The sequence below is a fragment of the Caretta caretta genome, chromosome 1 (assembly GCF_965140235.1).
Source record: "Caretta caretta isolate rCarCar2 chromosome 1, rCarCar1.hap1, whole genome shotgun sequence".
Classification (NCBI taxonomy): Eukaryota; Metazoa; Chordata; order Testudines; family Cheloniidae; genus Caretta; species Caretta caretta.
Genome location: NC_134206.1, coordinates 42,901,026 through 42,921,133, shown reverse-complemented (window position 1 = coordinate 42,921,133; position 20,108 = coordinate 42,901,026). Strand labels below are relative to the sequence as shown.

Below are 20,108 nucleotides of genomic sequence, written 5' to 3'. Positions count from 1 at the left end.
GGACATATGTAACCATGAGCATGGCGATAGGCATTGTCCCCATCAGCTTATCGTTAGGTATGTAACATGAACTTGGCATCAGGTTTGCACACTACTTTCTATGAATGTAACATACTCCTCAGTCAGCTCCACCATTCTCTATGAAACAGTTTACCCGCCCATTTGGCTTGCCTTTCCTCTGCTGCACTCCCAACAGATGGAGTGCAAAAATCTGTGGCTAGTTAGCACAACAGGCCTGATGTATTTTTTTTTCTAAAACATGTGAGCCCAACTGTGTCTTTGCACCTATTATAGTTAAAGGATTTCTTAGAGGCAACATCATCTGATGACAAAACAAATTCTAGATTATGTCCTGGAGGGAAATCATTGTTTAATCAATATTTTGTATGGGTTAAAAAAAGAAATTTACAAGACTTTGAGAAGATGTCTCAGTGAACAGACAACTGGAAAATGGACTTGAGCAGTAATTCACTCTGATGTAAACATGAAAGGAGAAACTTTTCAAAACGTATTAAAATGTATAAAGTTTATTCAATGCAATTTGTCAGTTAATTTTTGCAGTTTCCTTTTGCATAAGGCTGTATAAAAACAGACAGGAATGCTGAAGGACTGTGGGAAGGGAGGTGAATTTCTAATAAGCATTTTTATACCAATATATTCCAATTCTCTGTCTTCCACCTTACAGCAAAAATTCCTAATAAAGTTCCTACAGTGATAAGAATTGCTGTACATAGTACCCATTCTTTTGGAAAACATTCTAATCACAGTCAGGTACAATAGGATTTATCATTCTGTTCTTCATTCTGATGATCTGCAACCACTTCCTGTACCTTCCCAGGTGGCAAAAGAACCAGCTAACCCCTAGCCCATGTCAAAACTGTAGGTTTCCTCTTACAACATCCATAATACAGCTACGTATTTTCAATGTAAAATTCTATAGCAAAGTTAAAATATTAGACACATCCATAGGTAATGATGGTTCAGTGGTTAGGGCACCAGCATGGGTGTCAGGAGACCTGACTTTATTTCCTTGCTCCACCACAGGCTGTGTGACCTTGGTTATTTCAGCTAGTTTCCCTGTGCCTCCGTTTCCCATCCATAAAATGGGGATAATAGCCCTTTCCTACATTGCAGGGCTGTTGTGAGGAAAATTCATGAAAGATGGTGAGGTGCTCCAGTAAAGAGGATGGAAGGAGGGGCCTACAAGTATGAGAACTAGCTAGCATAAAATAAATTGAGTTCAGTATTAATTTAACACAAGGGATACTGTTTTTATTCTAGTAGTCATTTTTAATGCAATAAAAAAATCCTCCATTTTCATATTTTTGATGCTTTTGCATGGAGAGTTCTGCAGAATCTATGTTTCTTGCTGCAAAATTTAGCCCAAGCTTTCTCTAGGGCACTTGGGCCTTTACTGCACTGAGCAAATACAATCAGCAGGAAGCTTTTCCTGTCAGTGTCCAGCTGTAAATACTCCTCCCTGGGCAGTTGGGCTTTGTCAGTGGCAAGCACCTACCTCACAAATGTGTTTTCTTTATACTTGTATAAAATAAGTAGAGTTACTAGTTAATTCTGACTAATTATTCTGAGTTTTTCCACCAGTGCCAAATTAGTAAATTACAGGCAGTGCTATAAGATGTCTGTATCTGGTCTAGCTATGCCTATTTTGTGTTGGGGCTTAATCTGTAACAATAGGACAGTTGTTTTGATATTATTGTTTTGACCCACCCACCAATAAGTGGGTTTGTGTAACTTAATAAGTTGTTTAACATGAAGCTGTAACTAAGCATAAAGGTACTACAGTGATAGGTCCCCCAAAATAAGTAGTAATGAATAAAAATAGCATTAAAGGGGCTAAGGCCCAGAGCTGCAAAGATATTTTGGCATCTAGGATGGGCTCCATGAAGGGACTCAGGTGCCATGACACTCAGCGTTGCCATGCCTAACTTTAAGGTGCTCAGAAAATCCAGGAACACCACTGAATCCACAAAGCCAAGTCAGGCACTTCGGCTCCCTATACAGAGAAATGGGAGAGAGAGGCCTAACAATGTACTCCACAAAAGCCAAGCAGAAAGCTGCCTAAACTAGCCAATGCAGGAGGAGTATGTGCTAAGCCCTGGCTCGCTCTCAGAGATTGATTAGGGAGCCACAAACAGGCATCTGCCAGCAGGATTTGGATGGCTTAGGTTCCCATGGTGTTTCTTATGGGCCTGAGTTAGGCAACTGCCTCACTCCACACAAAACAGCCAGAGGAGGAGGGGTTGCTCACCTCATAACATTTCCCCTAGTAGTTTGAGCACTCACCTGGCCTTTTTTCACCCCTGCCAGAGAGGGAAAAAGGATTTAAACAGGATCTTCCACATTTCAAGAGAGGTGTGTCACCACTGAGTTTATGATGTGGGGCTTCCTTAGTCTCTCCTGTTGAAGCTGTTGCACTGTGGATAATGAATGAGTGATCAGAACAGGGGTCGTGTACCCAGCTTCTCACCTCCCATGTGGATGCCCTAACCCCGGGCTACAAAATTCTTTCCCTGGCACTCTCTCTTGCTGGCCCAATGACTAGTTAAATATTTATTCTCAGTGGACCAGTCATTGGGCCAGAGAGAGCAAGAATGCATATGTAATCCAGTGGTTAGGGCATCCACCTGGAGGTGGGCATCTTCCTCCAACACCTCTTGCATTATTTATCCGAAGTGGAACAGGTTCATCAGGACAGACTGAGGGAATCCCACAGCCCACTGCTTAGAGAGCTCGCCTGAGATGTGGTATACTCCTGTTTAACGAGAGGCGGGTGGGACTTGAACCTAGGTTTCCCCTTCCCAGGTGAGTGCTCGAACTGCTGGGCTAACAGTTATAAGGCACTCGGACATGTGGGGGCCTGACCTGGTAGGCATGCACCAAGTGCACCTAACAGGTCTGTTCCCATTCAAAATCTATCGTCCTCTGTTTCATGAATCACTCCGGGGTGTAAGCAGGAGATAGGTGTCCGGACACTTAGATGGAGGCAGCAGTGCTCATGCCCAGATGCAGAAACATAGGCACCTAGGGAACTTTCACTCTGGAAAACTTAGGTGCTGTGAGAGTTTAGATGCCTACAGGGTTTGGTGGGGGTTGCGTGGCTCCCAGTGGACCCAAAATTTAGGTGCCTAAAACAGTGACTCAGTGCTTAAGTATTTTCGTGAAATCCCTTCCCTAATTCCTGTTGACATCAATGGGAGTTAGCCTCAAAGGTATTTAGGTGCCTCTGTGCCTAAGACCCTTTAAGGCCATTAAGTCCCAAATTTGCTAATCCAGATGGTTGCAAATGGTTCATTACTGACGGCTCTTCACAGAGTAAGGGGTCTGCATTTAGGTGACTCGTGGGCTTCAGGAAGAGGAATTTTTTCTACCTATCAAATAGCATCATGTATTTGAGAAAGCTGGAACCATCTTTAAGATTTCTTTTCTTTTCATAGTCCTTGGAGTAGCCAAGAGTAGCACAAATTTCCCAGTTCCAATTACAATCACACTAAAAAAGGCTTTCAAGTGAGTATCCTGGTCTATGCAGTACAAGGAGCTATTGTTGGAGTGGGATATACGAACATATTTCACTTTTGTACAGTTAACAACTCTGATGACAAAGAATGTTATAAATCAGTAATCTTGGAGATTTCGCATTAATTATTGTGATTTCTTTCATGAATCCCAGTAATAAGCAAATCTACATACACTTTGCCAGTGTAGAAACAAAGGATTTTATCAGTTTAACACATTTTGCACAGGACTCATACAAAAAGCACAGCTTTCGTGGTTTGTGTTATTGCAAGAACAAAATTGCATAGACTCTTTGCTGGCACTACCTGAATTCACCAAACAATGCTTTTGTCTTATCAAATAGTTCAAGTAATTCCTTAAACTGAATTTCACAAACTAATGCAATTTGCACTGCTAGCAAATGTTTACATGTATTAAGAGAAAATCATAGAGCTAGGAAATATTAACAATTACATAATCAACTGACTAAATAACAGTTCAGTGGTGCAAACAAATCCTTTTGATTTTTTTTAACTCACTATATGGCTGACTTCCAAATGTCATTTCCAGAACATTTAGATTAGTTCAAACACTTCTGTTGAAGTTAAAATTTTAATTGTGCTCTTTTGCTTTTTTCCTTACAATCTAGAATTCTGGATGCAAACTTGTTTCCCAGATTACAGTGATTGTTTTTAAAATCTTGGAAACTGCTACAAAACAATATAAAATTCAGTGAGACTAGCCAGAGAAAATGTGGCATAGTTAGGTACTTTATTGACAGACATGACTGTATTCCTGGCAAGTTGAATACCGACCAGCTGCTGAAAAGTAAAGCTTTCCATCTGGACAAACACAGATCTCGTAGAGTTCCTGAGACCTATCAGACCCACCTCTTGTCCCTTCAGGCAATTTGGGCAGCCGCACAGTTTCAGCATCAAGCAAAAGCTGTATGGGAGAAAACAGGACAAATGGGTTTGTTAGAGGTAGCAGTAACAGAGTTTAAGGGGTTAAGTTTTCAGAAGCATCTAAATGACTTAGGCTATTAAGAATCATTTTCAAAACTGACTTAGGCACTTAGACCCAGATCCTCAAAGATATTTAGGTATCTAAATCCTCTTGACAGTGGGAGATAGGCACTGAGGCCCAGATGCACAAAGGTAGTTAGGCACCTAAATCTGGGGTTAGGGGCCTAAGTCCCAGTTTTAGGCTCCCCTGCAATTCACTGAACCCTGTGTACACCTAACCTCACTCGGTACCTATGTTCTTGTAATCAGAGTTCCCTCAGCATCTATGTTCCTGTCTCTGGGCATATGTACTGCTGCCTCAGTCTAAGCATCCAGGCACCTGCTTGCTGACCAATTCCTAGAGAGCAATTCACAAACCAGGGAAGATAGACATTTGCTCACCTAACTCACATGTGGGGCCCAATCTGATAGGCATACTCAGAGGCTGTCTACCAGATCGGGTCTCTCAGGTAAATTCACACAAAACAGCTGGCTCGGGGCATGGGGAAAGGAAGAAGGAAAAGGACTCCTAGCAACTTTTAGCCCAGTGGTTAGGTTTCTCACCTGGGATGTGGGAGAGCCTCAATCCAACTCCCCTTTCTACCTGATGAAAAGAAAGGATTTGAACAGGGATCAACCAATTTTTCGGTGAATGCTCTCATCACTGGGCTATGGGATATTCTGATGAGGTGTTTTCTCAATCTCTCCTGTTTAAATTTCACTGTGGATAACTAGTTAAAGGGTTATTGGGGGAGGAGAACAGAGTGAGAGAGAAAACGTAAGTGTGAGAGTGACTCTATAGCCTGATGGTTAGGGCACTCACACCCAATGTGGGAGTCCCAGAATCCAGTCCCCCTGCTCCAAAAGAGAAGGTTACTCACCCTGTGCAGGAACGTCGAGATGGTGTCCCTATGGGTACTCCGCTCCAGGTGTGCTTGTGCTCCATGCATCTCAGACTGGGAAATTTTAGGAAGCAGCATCTATCTTGCCTGCGCATGCACCCCCTGCAGTCTTGTGCCCTGCACCCAGGCTATATAGAGCTGTGTGGGCAAACCATCCTCAGTTTCTTTTCTACCGCAGAGCCTGTTGTAAAGAACTCCAAAGTAGAGGAGAGGAGGGCGCATGGTGCAGCACCAATAGGGACACACATCTCACAGAACCACAGTTACTGCACAGGATGAGTAACCTCTTCTTCTTCGAGTAGTGTCCCTATGGGTGCTCCACATTAAGTGACTTTTGAGCAGTACTGTCTACAGAGGGGTGGGGTTTCGGTGTTGAGTCTAAGACCAAAGACAGATCAGGAGAGCCAAATATGGCAACAGAAGCTTAGGCATGAGTAACTGCATAGTTCAGCAAATGTATGAATGGAGGTCCAAGTCACGGCTCTACGTATTTCCATGGTGGGAACATTCTTAAGACAGGCTGCTGAAGTAGAGCAGGATCTTGTGGAGTAAGTTAATACTCTAGAGGCAGGTTGAAGATCCTGAGACTGATAGCAGTAGGTAATTCAGCTAGATACCCATTTAGGGAGTCTTTGCTTGGAAATTGGCGATCCCTTAGTTCTCTCCACAATGGAGAGAAATAGTCTGGGAGATTTCCTAAATGGCTTGGTCCTGTTTAGTTAAAAGGCTAATGCCCTCCCGACATCAATGTAATGTCACATCTCCTTTATCCAGGGGTGGCTTAGGGTGGAAAACTTGAAGGTGGATAGGTTGATTTATGCGGAAGTCCGAAGTCCTTATTCTTAAAGGAGACTGTGAAGGGGGGGGGTATGCCATCAGAGCCCCTCTCTTACCCACTCTTTGAGCAGAAGTAATGGTTACTAGAAATGCAGGTTTTATAGACAGGTGTAGAAGGGAGCAGGTGGCCACAGGTTCAAAGGGAGGCCTCATAAGACATCTGAGTACCAAGTTGAGGTCCCATGCCAGTTTAGGGCACCTGATTTGTGGGAAGAAGTTGTCCAATCCCTTGAGAAACCTCCTTATAGGATGAGTGAAGACCTAAAAACCCTCTACTGTATGATAGAAGACCGTAATAGCTGCCAAACACATTTTTATGGAGTTTAAAGTTAATCCTGTCATTTTTAGCTCTAAAATGTAATCTAGTACAAATGATAATAGGGAGGATGGAAGTGAAAAATATTTTAGGTCACACCATTGTTTTAATTTAATCTACGTTTAGGTATATGTGTCACAAGTAGATTGTTTCCTGCTATGTAACAGCACTCTCTTCACATCCTCAGAACAGGTTGTTTCTAACCCCGTGAATTGTGCCTTGAGTCAAAGAACCCCAAGGGTTGAGGTGATGGATCTGACTGCCATCATGAGCAAGGAGATGGGAGACAGTCCAGAAAGTGATCAGTTGACAAATAGTGACCTGAGCAAACTAAGGAAACCATGTTTGTCTTGGCCACGTTGGAACTACAAGAATAACTTTGTCTTTGTCTTTCCTTATCTTAAACAGCACCTTGGATATCAAGGAGTTTGGGAAAATGCAAACAGAAGAACTAGACTACAATGAAGCAGAAAGGCATCTTCCAGGAAGTGGTGACCCAGACTGCCTTTCAAGCAGAACTGGGAGGAATTCTTTTACTTGGCTGTGGCGAACAGGTCTATCTATGGGATGCCCCAAAACTGAAATATGCGGTGGAGTACAGTGGGATCTGTCTCCCATTCATGACATTGAGGGACACGCCTGATGACGGCATCCACTGTGTTTTGTACACCTGGAGGGTAAGCTGCTGACATGCTGATCTGGTTTCATATGCACCAGTTCCAAAGCCTCTCTACTTTGATGCAGAGGGAAGGCAATCTCACTCCCCCTTGACAGCTTATATAAACCTCACTGATCAGAAGGAGGAAATGGATTCAGGCATTTCTGATTGCCCTGAGTTCCAGCAAGTTAATGTGTAGGGTGCACTCAAGAGGAGACCACCTGCCTTGAATAGTATGAGGGTCTAAGCGAGCTCCCCATCCCAGTACAGATTTATCTGTTGTTATTACTGATGTTGGGGATGGCTGAGTGAAGGGGAACCCTGCGCAAACATTGTGAGGGTTCTTCCACCTAGTCAAAGGATATTTTTTACTACCCGAGGCATGGAGAGTAGCAGGAGAGTGAGTTTGTGTGTGTATGGGGGTGGGGGGGGATGTGAGAAAACCTGGATTTATGCAGGAAATAGCCCGACTTGATTATGTAAAGAGTTGTCACTTTGGATGGGCTAGCACCAGCAGGAGAGTGAATTTGTGTGGGGGGGGTGGAGGGTGAGAAAACCTGGATTTGTGCTGGAAATGGCCCACCTGTTGATCACTTTAGATAAGCTATTACCAGCAGGACAGTGGGGTGGAAGGAGGTATTGTTTCATATTCTCTGTGTATATATAAAGTCTGCTGCAGTTTCCACGGTATGCATCTGATGAAGTGAGCTGTAGCTCACGAAAGCTCATGCTCAAATAAATTGGTTAGTCTCTAAGGTGCCACAAGTACTCCTTTTCTTTTTGCGAATACAGACTAACACGGCTGTTCCTCTGAAACCTGTTTAAACTCTGTTTGCTTGGCAAATAAACAGTTCTGTTCCACCCTTGGAGGCAGCACATGTGAAGTCTCACACGATTTATTACAATAGTGCCAACCTCCATATGTCCCAATAGCTGAAGATAGTTTCTGGCAGATGTTTGAGGGCTGACTTGTACTGTAGTGACTAAATTGATTAGAGTTATGAACGAGTGCGAAGGGAGGAATGCTTTGGCTGTTACTGCATTGAGATAAACTGCTATGAACTCCAGAATCTGCACCAGGGTTAAGGTGGACTTTCAGGTGTTTAATTGTAGTCCCAGCCTGAGAAATAGGTCTACAGCCCTCTGAGTGGCCATTGAAACTTCACTGAGGGACCACTTTTTGGCAAGCAATCATCATGTTATGGGAAAATCAGTGATCCTTGTCTGCAAACATGAGCCGCTACCAGGGAAAGAACTTTTGAGGACACTGAGGGTGCAGACAAGAGACTGAACTGGAGCACCGTGTATTGAAAGTGCTCTTGACCCAGAGTGAATTGTAGGAATCTTCTCTTATATGGAAGTAAGAATCTTGAAGGTTGAGGGCCAAAACCCAATCCCCTTGGTCCAATGATGCAATTATTGCTGCAAGAGTTATCATATTAAATACCTGAATCTTTATGAATCTTTTGAATAATCTAAAATCTAGAATAAGTCTCCAACTACCATTCTTTTTTGTAACCAGGAAGTACTTGGAATAAAATCCCCTCCCTCTGTGTTGTGTGGGAACAGGTTATATAGCACCCAGATTCAGGAGAGAGTTGATTTCCTGCCGCAAAATGTGTTCATCAGAGAGGTCCCTGAGGAGGGATGGGGAAGCAGGGGGTAGGCTCAGGGGAGGGAGGTAAAGTGGATGGAATATCTTGTAGAAATGATCTCCAACACCCATTTGTCCATAGTGATATGTTGCCAATTCTGCCAGAAATGAGAAAGGTGGTCACCAAAGCAAGGAACACATGGAGATTATTGCAGCAGATAAGAGTGGGGATGGCAACTCAGCACCTTAACCAGCCCATCAAAATTGGTTGTGGGTAGTGAGGTTGATACCTAAGAAGTAGCTGATCTCTTCTTCTGGGACTGTTGTCTCTTATGCTGGGGTACATAATGTCTCTGGGAGGCAGGAAACTGAATTGGATGAGATCTCCATGCTATCTGGGCCTTACTGAACTTTCTTTTTTGTGCAGGGGTGTAAATTCCCAGAGAGTGCAAAGTGGCTCTATAGTCTTTTAAGTTATGAAGAGATTCATCAGTTTTTTCCACAAACAACTTCAATCCATCAAAAGGAAGGTCCTCAATTGTATTTTGGACTTCCCTCAGAAAACCTAGGCGCTGAAGCCAGGAGGCCCTCCTTGTGACTACTGCCATGGAGACAGAAAGAACGGCTGTGTCAGTGGTATCCAGAGATGCCTGCAGAGATGTTCTTGCAAGCAGGTGGCCCTCTGCAAAGATCACCTGGAATTGGTCCCTCTGGTCTGTTGAAAGATGCTAAATAAAAGCATTCAACTTGGAATAGTTAGTTTGGATGTATTTCGCCATGATAACTTGATAATTGGCAATCCTAAATTGTAAGGTAGCCAATGAGTATGACTTATGGCCAAATAAATCAAGATATTTTAGGTCTCTATCATATGGAGCTGATTTAGTGTGGTGCTATCTCCCATGTTCATTCACAGCATCAGCCACGAGAGAGTTGGGGGATGGATGCAAAATAAAAATGCAGATCCCTTTGAGGGAATGTACTGTTTTTTGTCCACTCTCTTACAGGTAGGTGGTGTTGTGACTGTGGTATGCCAAATTATTTTTGCAGGGTCTAACAAGGTCTCATTAATAGATAGCATGATTCAGGCAGATAAAGAAGTGCACAGAATGTCAAGTAATTTATTCTAGGACTCCTTACCTCTTCCAGTGGAATTTGCAAGGAGTCAGCTATCCTTTTAATGAGGTCCTGGAACTGTTTAAAATCATTGGCCAAGGACAGTGGAGGAGGCAAGACAATTTCATCTGGGGAGGAGGAAGAGATATTACTTGTAGGGGTAGAGAGTTGCAGGTTGTAGAGATTTCTTGGTCCAATCTCACTGCCTGCTCCTCAAAGGTCTCTTGTGGATCAGGAAGATTCTCATTCTTACAATGCCTACAGAGAAAGGCTGTTGGGGATTGTCTGTTCTTCTCCCGGCAAGAAGCATTAGAGGACATGGAGAATTGTTGGCGGTAAGTCATCCAAGGATCCCGATACAGCCACTGAGGTGGTACATAAGACATGGGAGGAGGCAACCAAGGGTATCCATACCAGCGGGTGGAGTGTGTCTCTCACAAAGATAGTCTGACTTTTTAGAGGTCTCGGGATAGAACATTCCTTGATAATGGAAGGGAGAGCCTTGGACAGTAATGTGGGCATCGTCCGCCTTCTTGTCACTTGGTAGAGGTGGAGCACTCATAGAGATAAGGCTGAGAGGTGCTCAGTACCGAGAATGGGTCAGTGCCGAACGGGGGAGATTCAGGTGTTTCTGTTACTGCCAAGTCTGAGGAAATCAAAACTCTTGCAGTACTGTGACAGTGGATGGTACTGATGAGGTAAGTTGGGCAGAGATAACTGTGGCAGAAGGCACCGATGGTGCTGAAAATCTCATGCGCTCTGATGCATGGCCAGTAAGTGTTGGTCTGGTCCTTTGCGAAGCTGAAGTGCTGGGTACCGAGGTCCTAGTGTCTGTCCGTACCAATTTAGAAGAGCTGATCTTCTTCTTTCTGCTGCTCCAATCACTCGATGATACTGATCTTCCAGAGCTAGAACCCTGGTCACAGTACCTGAAGAATCTACAGCCTCGTGGGTACCAAGTTGGAAATTGGTAGGTGCTGAACCAGTTGTCTGAATTGGAGACTGTCTCTTTGTGGTAGATTCTCTACCCAGAGGACTTAAAGACCACTTTCTAAGTCTTTTTAACAGGAGTCCAGAGATTTCCTCTTCAGTGCTGTAGGGCAGTGCTGTGCTGAGGAGGTTGAAGTGGTTGACCTGTTCAGAGACCATTGTATGGGGGAGGAAGTCCTCCTGGCTGGGGCCAGAAGCTGGTCAGAGTGAGCTCTCCATTATGAGGAGACATAGTTTAAGTTCCTAGTTCTTTTTGGCCCTTGATTTTAATTGCAGACACAAATTACACTTTTGGAGAACATGTGACTCTCCAAGGCAGCAGACACACCAGGAGTGTCTGTCTCTGACTGGGATAGCCTCTCGACATGAAAAGCTGCATTTAAACCTAGGAGAACCAGGCATACCCTCCCAAGGTTGAAGTCCCCTGAGGGGAAAAACAAAAAAACAAAAAGCAAAAAATAGGTGAAAGGACAACAGTCCTTATCCTAAAAGTATAAGTAAAATCTTTTAAAAGTTTTTTTTAAAAGCTATAAAAAATATTACAGCTAACTAACATGAAGGAAATTTTAAGAACTAACACTAACTAGTAAGAATGAGATAAAAATACAGTTGAGGTAAGTTCAACTTGGACGAAGTTGAGGTTCCATCTCAGCCCAAGGCAGTTGAGAAGGAATGGTACAAGGCATAAGGCTGCAGTGGGCATATGTGTGGGCTGAACAGACACTGCTACCTAAATCTCTGATCTGAGGTGCATGGGGTGCAAGCACATCTAAAGTGGAACACCCATAGGGATGCTACTAGAAAAAGAACTCTTTAGTTCTCCACAGTGCAGCAGCTTCAACAGGAGAGACTGAGGGAGGCCCATGGTCGAATTATCCCATAGCTCAGTGGTTTGAGTTCTCATGTGGAAGTTGGCAGATGTGCATTGAAATCCCTTCTCCTTCTCATATGGAGGGGGACTTGAACTGGGAGTCTCCTGCATCTCACGTGAGTACCCTAACAACTGGGCTAAAAGTCATGAGGCAGCACCTTCTCCTTGTCAGCACAAAAATGCCTTAGGTGCCTATCTTGAAGAGAGGGTTCACAGCTGAGAATCACTAACAGAGCTAGGTGCCTAAGTCCAAGCTACAGTGAGGTGTTTCTCTCCAGGAGTGGCAGGGCTTAGCACACACCCCTCTTGTTAGCATCTCCCATTGGCTAGTTTAGGCAACTTCCCACTTAGGCCATGTATACATTACCACTTATGTTGGTAAAACTTTTGTCACTCAGGGGTGTGAAGAAAGCACAACCCCCCTCCCCCGCCCCCCGAGTGACATAAATTTCACCAGCATAGGTGGTAGCGTGCAGAGTTGTGTCAGTGGGAGAGCATCTCCCGCCAACACAGCTACTGCTGCTCACTGGGGGTGGTTTAATTATTTCGATGGGTGAGCTCTCTCCTGTCAGCATAGAGCAGCTGCACGAGAGATCTTACAGTGGTGCAACTGCATTGGTACAGCTGTGCCGCTGTAAGCTCTCTAGTGTAGACATAGGATTAGGATACTGGCTTTTGTGAGTTACAGTCTAAGATACCTGTCTCTCCTCATTCATGGTAGATGGAGCCTAAGCACCTAACACAGACTTTGTGGATCACAGTGCTGTTCCTGTGATTTTCTAAATGCCTAAAAGTTAGGTGGAGTAACGCTCAACATCACAACACTTAAATACCTTAGTGAATCCAAGCCTAAGTGCTTTGGAAAATCTCACAAAGGTGCCTATCTGTAGGCACCTAAATACCTTCAAAAATCTATCCCTTAGATCTCATTGAAAGTCAGTAGGATTTAGGCTTCTAGGGGGCAAGATCCACAAAGGGACTTGGGCATCTACCTGCCACTTTAGGAACCTAAATCTAATATTTAGAAAACACTGAGATCCTCTAAACACCCACTCAGCTGCCTCTGAAGCCTGTTCCCCAGGTGCCTAAGTTTTTTCCAGTGGGTATGCGCAAAACCACCTAAGTCCTAACACCACCTGCTCAGTGCCCTAGCTCCTGCTTAAGCCCCAGCAGGATACTCAAACTAGGCGTTCCCTGGCCTGTCTTGCCTACTATTGGATAGCACACCTACTAGATCAGGCCTGCATAAAATACACTGGGGATACCAAGATAAGGAACTTTTCAGGCTAAGGCATATGTGTGTTCCTGAATACCCGACAGCCAGGTAGTCACCTGAGATGTGGAGATTGTTTTCAAATCCTTGCTCTGCCTCATTTGAAGCAGGGACTGGAACATAGGTCTCCCGTCTCATAAATGAGGTCCCTAATCACCAGACTGTAGGATATTCTGTGCTGTAGAAACTGTTCCACTATGTACAAATACTTTAATACTCATTGGGCCAGAGAGAGGAAGCATGAGAATGAATGTGTAGGGCTCTCACCTAGGAGACTGGTGTTCCAGTCCCTGCTCCAATGAATATATATTTTATCAGTGCTTAATTTGTGGCTGGAGCACCTCTAGGGTTGGCAGTTCATCACCCCAGCACCTATGGGCTTGCTGCATCAGTTATTAAAGTAAAAGAAATTGCTTGAGCCCTGGCACCTAATTCCTTGATCCCTGGCACCCTCTTTCATTACAAATTAAGCACTGTAATTTATACATAGAGGATCTGGTTCAACAAGAGAGATTGCAAAAACCCCACCCCTGACAGTCTGGTGGTTAAGGCATTCACCTAAGAGATAGGAGACCTGGGTTTAAGTTGCAAATCAGGAAATCACACCTATGTTTTTCCACGTCCCAGGTGAGTGCCCCCACCAGTGGTCTACTGAGTATAAAGGCGGACACGACCACCCCTTTAGTCTTTCACTAGAAAGGACTGACCTGGCCTAGAGTCTTTTCTTGCTTCCACTGAAATCAATGGCTAAAGTCCACTAACTTCAATGGGAGCTGGAGCTGGACATCTGTCCTCTCTTGCATTTCATTATGTATAAGGTTATCACACTACCTCTCATGTTCCTGAATTACAGAAACTGAATGGACCAAAGCAGAGCACTCACTTCATTTAAAAAAACGTGATGTGCTAGGATAGAAGTGACTTCTTAGCATTTTTAAAACTCTTTCAACACCATGTCATTTTATATTATTATTTAATCCTTGCCCTGTAAACAGATGTATTATTATGGCACCATTATCTGGAACTATCAGCATATTTGCTAAACCCTGAACAATTATAATACTTTAAAATGACAATGACATTGATGGCAATATCAAACAGCATCAATATAAACCACAATAATAACAACATGATTTATCATATTCACCACTCCATCACTGCTATGCAATTTGATATCCATCTGAGAGAGAGCTTCAATATTGCCAGCTTGTGCTTTAATATTAATCCCTTTTGGTGCATCCATGCTCAAAGACCGAGTTGGTGATTCCAATCTGAAAGCAAGTAGAGGAAATCTGGCTGCAGCATATTCTTAAAAAGTTATTTTATAAAATAATTAAAAAAACTTTTGAACTTATAAAACATTCTGAGACAGTGATGTGAGGAATTCTATAAAAGATGATAGGTTCCTATTTCTTTATGCAGACTTGAAACACTGGGTAGTTGTTTCAAAACCAACAGAGTATCCCATATGACAGTGCAGAAAGAACTCAAGATCATACTATATGGTGCTTTAGGTACAAACACTGCAGTTTACGTTTCTAAGTTATAGTTTTCAGTGAGACCATAATTGTTCTGATACAAATATTCATATTTGAAAATGCATTTTTATAATCTTTATTTTCACTTGAAATAAACCAAAACATTCTAAACACAGTTGGTGAAATGCTAACCCATTTAAGTTTTGACATTGTCTTAAATGGGGCCAGGATTTCAGGATTTCACTCAGTACATTTATATGCATGCTATAAGTAGCCTAACATTTGAGAGCTATGATCACTAGCCTTGCCTGGAAAATACTTGAAATTAATCTGCAGAAAATACTCAGAAATAGCTAAAAGTAATAAAGTTAAAGTCTAACATACACCGAACATATTATATTAACAGTACCTTTGCAAACACAGTTGTGCCACAAGGTGGCAGAAAGGGACCATGTTAGCTGAATGATTGCTTCATTGTCTCAGCTACATGGAATTAATGGGGTTCTGTTTGTAAAAGAGATCAGGATATTTCCCACTTTGGATATTTGGCATTATTTACAAAATTAAACAAGAAGATCAGAAACAATAATTAGGTTTGGTTTCAAGCAATGAGTTCCATATACTCATTAAAAATCCAAATCAAAACCCACTGCAATAAGATATGTATGAATTTTGCTTCTCTCTGTGATTACCTAGTTAGGACCAGGTCATGTGAGAGCATTAGTACCTTTCAAGATCACACCCTTGTGCACCTTTTACACCTGCACTATTAGCTAGTTCTGCTTGATGATAACAGACCCAAAGTTAGGCCCTCAGCCGTAGTTACACTGCATGATATTGAACACAACTCTTCCTGCCTGTGTCCTTTAAAAAATAGTCAGTTTTAAAGAAAATAAATAATATAATGGCTCTGATATTTTCTTAACTAATTTATTCCCTTAAGTTTGTAAACAGGAAAAAGAATTGAAATCTTGTTCTTATTTGCACTGTACCTTTTTTTCCCCCCAAACAAATTATTTTAATAATAAAGGCCTCTCACCTTCCTGATGGGGAGCAAAGTGTTCACCCTCCACCTAATATGCTTGTTGTGGCAGCAATGGTCCAAAGATCTAAGGCAGATCTCTTACACCTCCTACTCCTGCTTCCAAAATGGGTTGGGGAACATATCTCAACAAATTTTTCATTCATAGTCTTTTGGAACCACCAAAATGTGTTAGAACTGAGAGGTATTCATCTGGCTCTCAAATCCTTCCTCCTACAAGTGCAAGTCAGTAGTTCAAGTACCCACAGACAATATGTCAGTGATGCATTATGTAAACAAACAGGAAGGAGCTCATTTGTCTCAGCTCTGCAAGGAGGTGTGGGACTATTATAGCCTACACAACATTTATCCAGTTGGTTCACATGTAGTGTGAAACCACAGCGAAATTGCAGATCTCCTGAGTGGAGATTCCTCACCGATGCATGAATGGTCTCTAAAAGATTTTGTGATTCAGGACATTTTCAATCTTTGGGGCTTCCTGGACTGTTTGCCACCAGATTCAATACCAAGTGTTCCTGTTTTTGTTTAAGAGCATGCTCAGACAGTCAATGACAGATACGTTCCTCCTTGATTCGGGAAGGGGTATAATTTATGCATTTCCTTATTCCTCATTTATGCATTTCCACTAAAGTTAAAGAAAGTAAAGAAAATAAGACAGGACTCGGCCAATATGATCCTAATTGCTCCAGTGTGGCCAAGACATCAATGGTTCACCAATTTACTCCTATCCCAAGGGAATAAAGATGCTTCTGGTGACAATGTACCTACTGTCCAGCAGGGAGGGAAAGTCTTTCAACCAGATCCACACTCATTGCATCTAACAGCTGGGGAAATAGGACTTTGATAGATTTAGAAAAGTCTTGTTCTATTACTGAGGTAAAACATATTTTAATTTACTCCGGGAAGCAGGCCACTAGAAAATGTACTTGAAGTTAAATTGATTTGCTATATGGGTGTCTAATAAAAGCATTACCCAGTCTCTGCTCCTACTCAGTATACCTTGGACTATTTATTCCCCTTAAAGCTATGGATTTGTCTAGCTCTTTGCTTAAAGTCCATTTAGCAGCAATAGCAGCTTTTCATATATTTATTATAGTAAATCTATTTTCTCACACAGCTGCGTTAAAAGATTTTTAAAGGGTTTATTGAATTTGTATCCACCAATACGAAATCCAGTTCCTATGGGATTTAAACTTAGTTTTAACACAGTTTATGTCTGTTCCATCTGAACCTTTCTCAGAATGTTCTTTATTTTATTTTTCTATAAAGACAGCTTCCATAATAGCAATCACATCTGTTAGAAGAACTAGGGAACTACATGCTCTAATGGCTGACCTTCCTTATACCTCTTTTTATAAGTCCAAGGTGATTCTTAGACCTCACCCCAGATTCCTTCCTCAAGTCATTTCAGACTTTCATGTTAGTCAGTATCTTAATTTACCAGTATTCTTTCACAAACCCCACACACATAATGGTGAATCCAGACTGCATTCTTTAGATGCAAAAGGAGCACTATCTTATCACCTGCACAGAACTGAACACCCTCTCCTGAGTTGTTTATATTGTATGCTGGTCACTGTAAAGGACAAGCTATTTCTGCCCAGTCTTTGTCTAGATGGATCAGACAGTATATAGAAGAAAATTATAAGAATTCTTCCCTCTTTACTCCTGACAGTCTTAGAGCTCAATGTACTAGGGCAGTTACTGTGTTTGTACCATGTGCTAGACATATTCTTCTTATTGAAATATGTAAAGCTGGCCCTTTGGAGTTCAATTCAAACTTTCAGTAAATATTATGCATTAGATTTGGCAGCCAGCTCTGACACACAGTTTGGCTGAGTGGTGCTTTAGTCATTATTTAATGAGGACTCTGCGTCCCTCCATCCATCCTTGGAATAGCGCTTGCCAAATTATCCCAAGACAGGGAATATGCAGAGGACGCTTGAAGAAGAAATGAAGGTTATTTACTTGTAACCAGAGTTCTTTGAGATGGACTCCACATTTTCATACTTCCTTCCCACTTTCCCCTCTTCTGCAGGTTCCTAATTGAAAAATACCCCTGGAGTCTTCATTAGTGGTGGAAGGAACTGAGGTGACAAGTAGCACCTTGCTCCCTTTTATAGTCATGTCCTCAGAACATGTTCAAAGGTTGAGAGTTATGGCAGGAAGTGCACGTGTGCACTCTAGTAGGCATTACTATGAGAAGGATCCACCTTCCAAGCTGCACCAGTTGGAGCATCCCAAGTGTGTGAATGTGCAGAGTATATCTAGTAGAACTCCAATAACAAGTAAGTAACCTTCATTTCTTGCATTTAATATTTATATATTCCTCTTTACTCATTCATGACAGAGTGCATAAGTGGCAGACTTCCCAAACAGGTGGGTCCCACTTCTAACTTATCTGCTTTGTAATTACGGTGCAGGGAGAAGATAAGCAGGGTTCACACCCACACTGTGGTGGGATAAGGGAATTAAAACATTTAGCTCCCTTCTCACTGAAAGAGCATCTGGCTTGGAAGAGGCAACAGGTGATGAGAAGAGGCTGCTCAACAGGATACCAGGTGATTGGCTACCTATCTGAGCCAGTAAGTGCCACTTGTAAAAAACCTAGGAGGTGAATTTAAATTTTACGTTTGACTGAAGGAAAGATTCTGAATGGAGATGATGAAAGAGAATAGAAGGAAACTATACAAGGGACACTATGCTATATGCCTCCAGCACTGGTGCTGGTATTCCCTAGCCAATCAGGACCAGGACTAGTACAAGAGATCCTGTTGTCTTCTTTTCTGAGGACATCTAGATCCACAAAATAAAAACACCAGGATGAATAGTTTTTCTGCCCCCTCCTGTGTCTCAGGCTATAATAGCCACACAAGACAACAGACTAATGGTTGCACCTATTCCCCAGATTGGTGTCGCAGCTTGAAGTCACAATAGCATGGGGACATGTGTCTCCACCCTGAGGAGCCTGCAGGAGTCCAGAGTGACCTAGACAAATTGGAGGATTGGGCCAAAAGAAATCTGACTAGGTTCAACAAGGACAAGTGCAGAGTCCTGCACTTAGGAAAGAAGAATCCCATGCACCGCTACAGGCTGGGGACTGAATGGCTAAGCAGCAGTTCTGCAGAAAAGGACCTGGGGATTACAGTGGATGAGAAGCTGGATATGAGTCAGCAGTGCACCCTCATTGCCAAGAAAGCCAATGGCATAGTGGGCTATATTCGTAGGAGCATTGCCAGCAGATTGAGAGAAGTGATTATTCCCTTCTATTCAGCACTGGTGAGGCCACACTTAGAGTATTGCATACAGTTTTGGTCCCCCCTCTACAGAAGGGATGTGAACAAATTGGAGAGAGTCCAGCAGAGGGCAACAAAAATGATTAGGGGGCTGGGGCACATGACTTATGAGGAGAGGCTGAGGGAACTGGGCTAATTTAGTCTGTAGAAGAGAAGAGTGAGGGGGGATTTGATAGCAGCCTTCAACGACTTGAAGGGGGGGTTCCAAAGAGGATGGAGCTGGGCTGTTCTCAGTGGTGGCAGATGACAGAACAAGAAGCAATGGTCTCAAGTTGCAGTGGGGGAGGTCTAGGTTGGCTATTAGGAAATGCTATTTCACTAGGTGGGTGTTGAAGCACTGGAATGGGTTAGGGATATGGTGGAATCTCCATACTTAGAGGTTTTTAAGGGCCGGCTTGACAAAACCTTGGCAGGCCCCAGTGGCCTAATGGATGAGGCATTGGCTTCCTAAGCCAGAGATTGTGGGTTCAAGTCCTATCTGGGGTGAAAAACTCCTTGACAAAACCTTGGCTAGGTTGATTTAGTTGGTCACTACATGCATCCAACAAAGTGGGTATTCACCCACAAAAGCTTATGCTCCAATACATCTGTTAGTCTATAAGGTGCCACAGGAATCTTTGCCGCTTTTACAGATCCAGACTAACACGGCTACCCCTCTGATGCTTAGTTGGTGTTGGTGTCCTGCTTTGAGCAGGGGATTGGACTAGATGACCTCCTGAGGTCTCTTCCAACCATAATATTCTATGATAGACAGACAACACACATGAAACACATAACACACTGGGAAATTCAAGACAAAGGTTCTCTTTTTTATGGAGTTTTTGTCGTAGTTTATAAGGGGAGGGGGAGATAATAGCATTTTTACTGATACAGATTAGCATTTGCTGTCTTTTAGGAGGAAGTGATTTATGAGAAGGGATTTGAAAGTAGAAATGATTGGTATTTGGAACATTGGAATTATAGAGAAGATCCCTGACTTAGACAGCAGAATGGAAGAAGACACAAAGCCACAGAAAGAAAGTAATGCACAACTCACTGGTGGAGTCAAAAGAACAACTGTGGGAAATAAAAAATGTTAGCAGAAACGTAAGCAGGGTAGAGTTGGGCACAGTCAAGAATGTGAGGATTGAAAAGAAGCCTGCATTTGATGCAGAAGGTAAGAAGAAGCAAATGGAGGATTTTGAAGAAGGAAATAATTTAAAGAGTGGCTGGACTGAC

At 42.8% G+C, this 20,108-nt stretch overlaps 1 protein-coding gene across 6 annotated transcripts in view; it reads right to left on the bottom strand.

The window, feature by feature from the left end:
* Positions 1-511: 511 nt before the first annotated feature.
* Positions 512-20,108, bottom strand: part of SGCG (sarcoglycan gamma) — a 143,737-nt gene continuing 124,140 nt past the window's right edge. For all 6 annotated transcript variants that reach the window (XM_075127368.1, XM_075127350.1, XM_075127347.1 and 3 more), the window contains 2 exons: positions 14,222-14,345; positions 512-4,458 (listed from right to left, as the gene is read on the bottom strand). In XM_075127368.1, the coding sequence (XP_074983469.1) occupies positions 4,285-4,458; positions 14,222-14,345 (298 nt within the window). In that variant the 3' untranslated portion in view covers positions 512-4,284. The remainder of the gene's footprint in view (positions 4,459-14,221; positions 14,346-20,108) is intronic.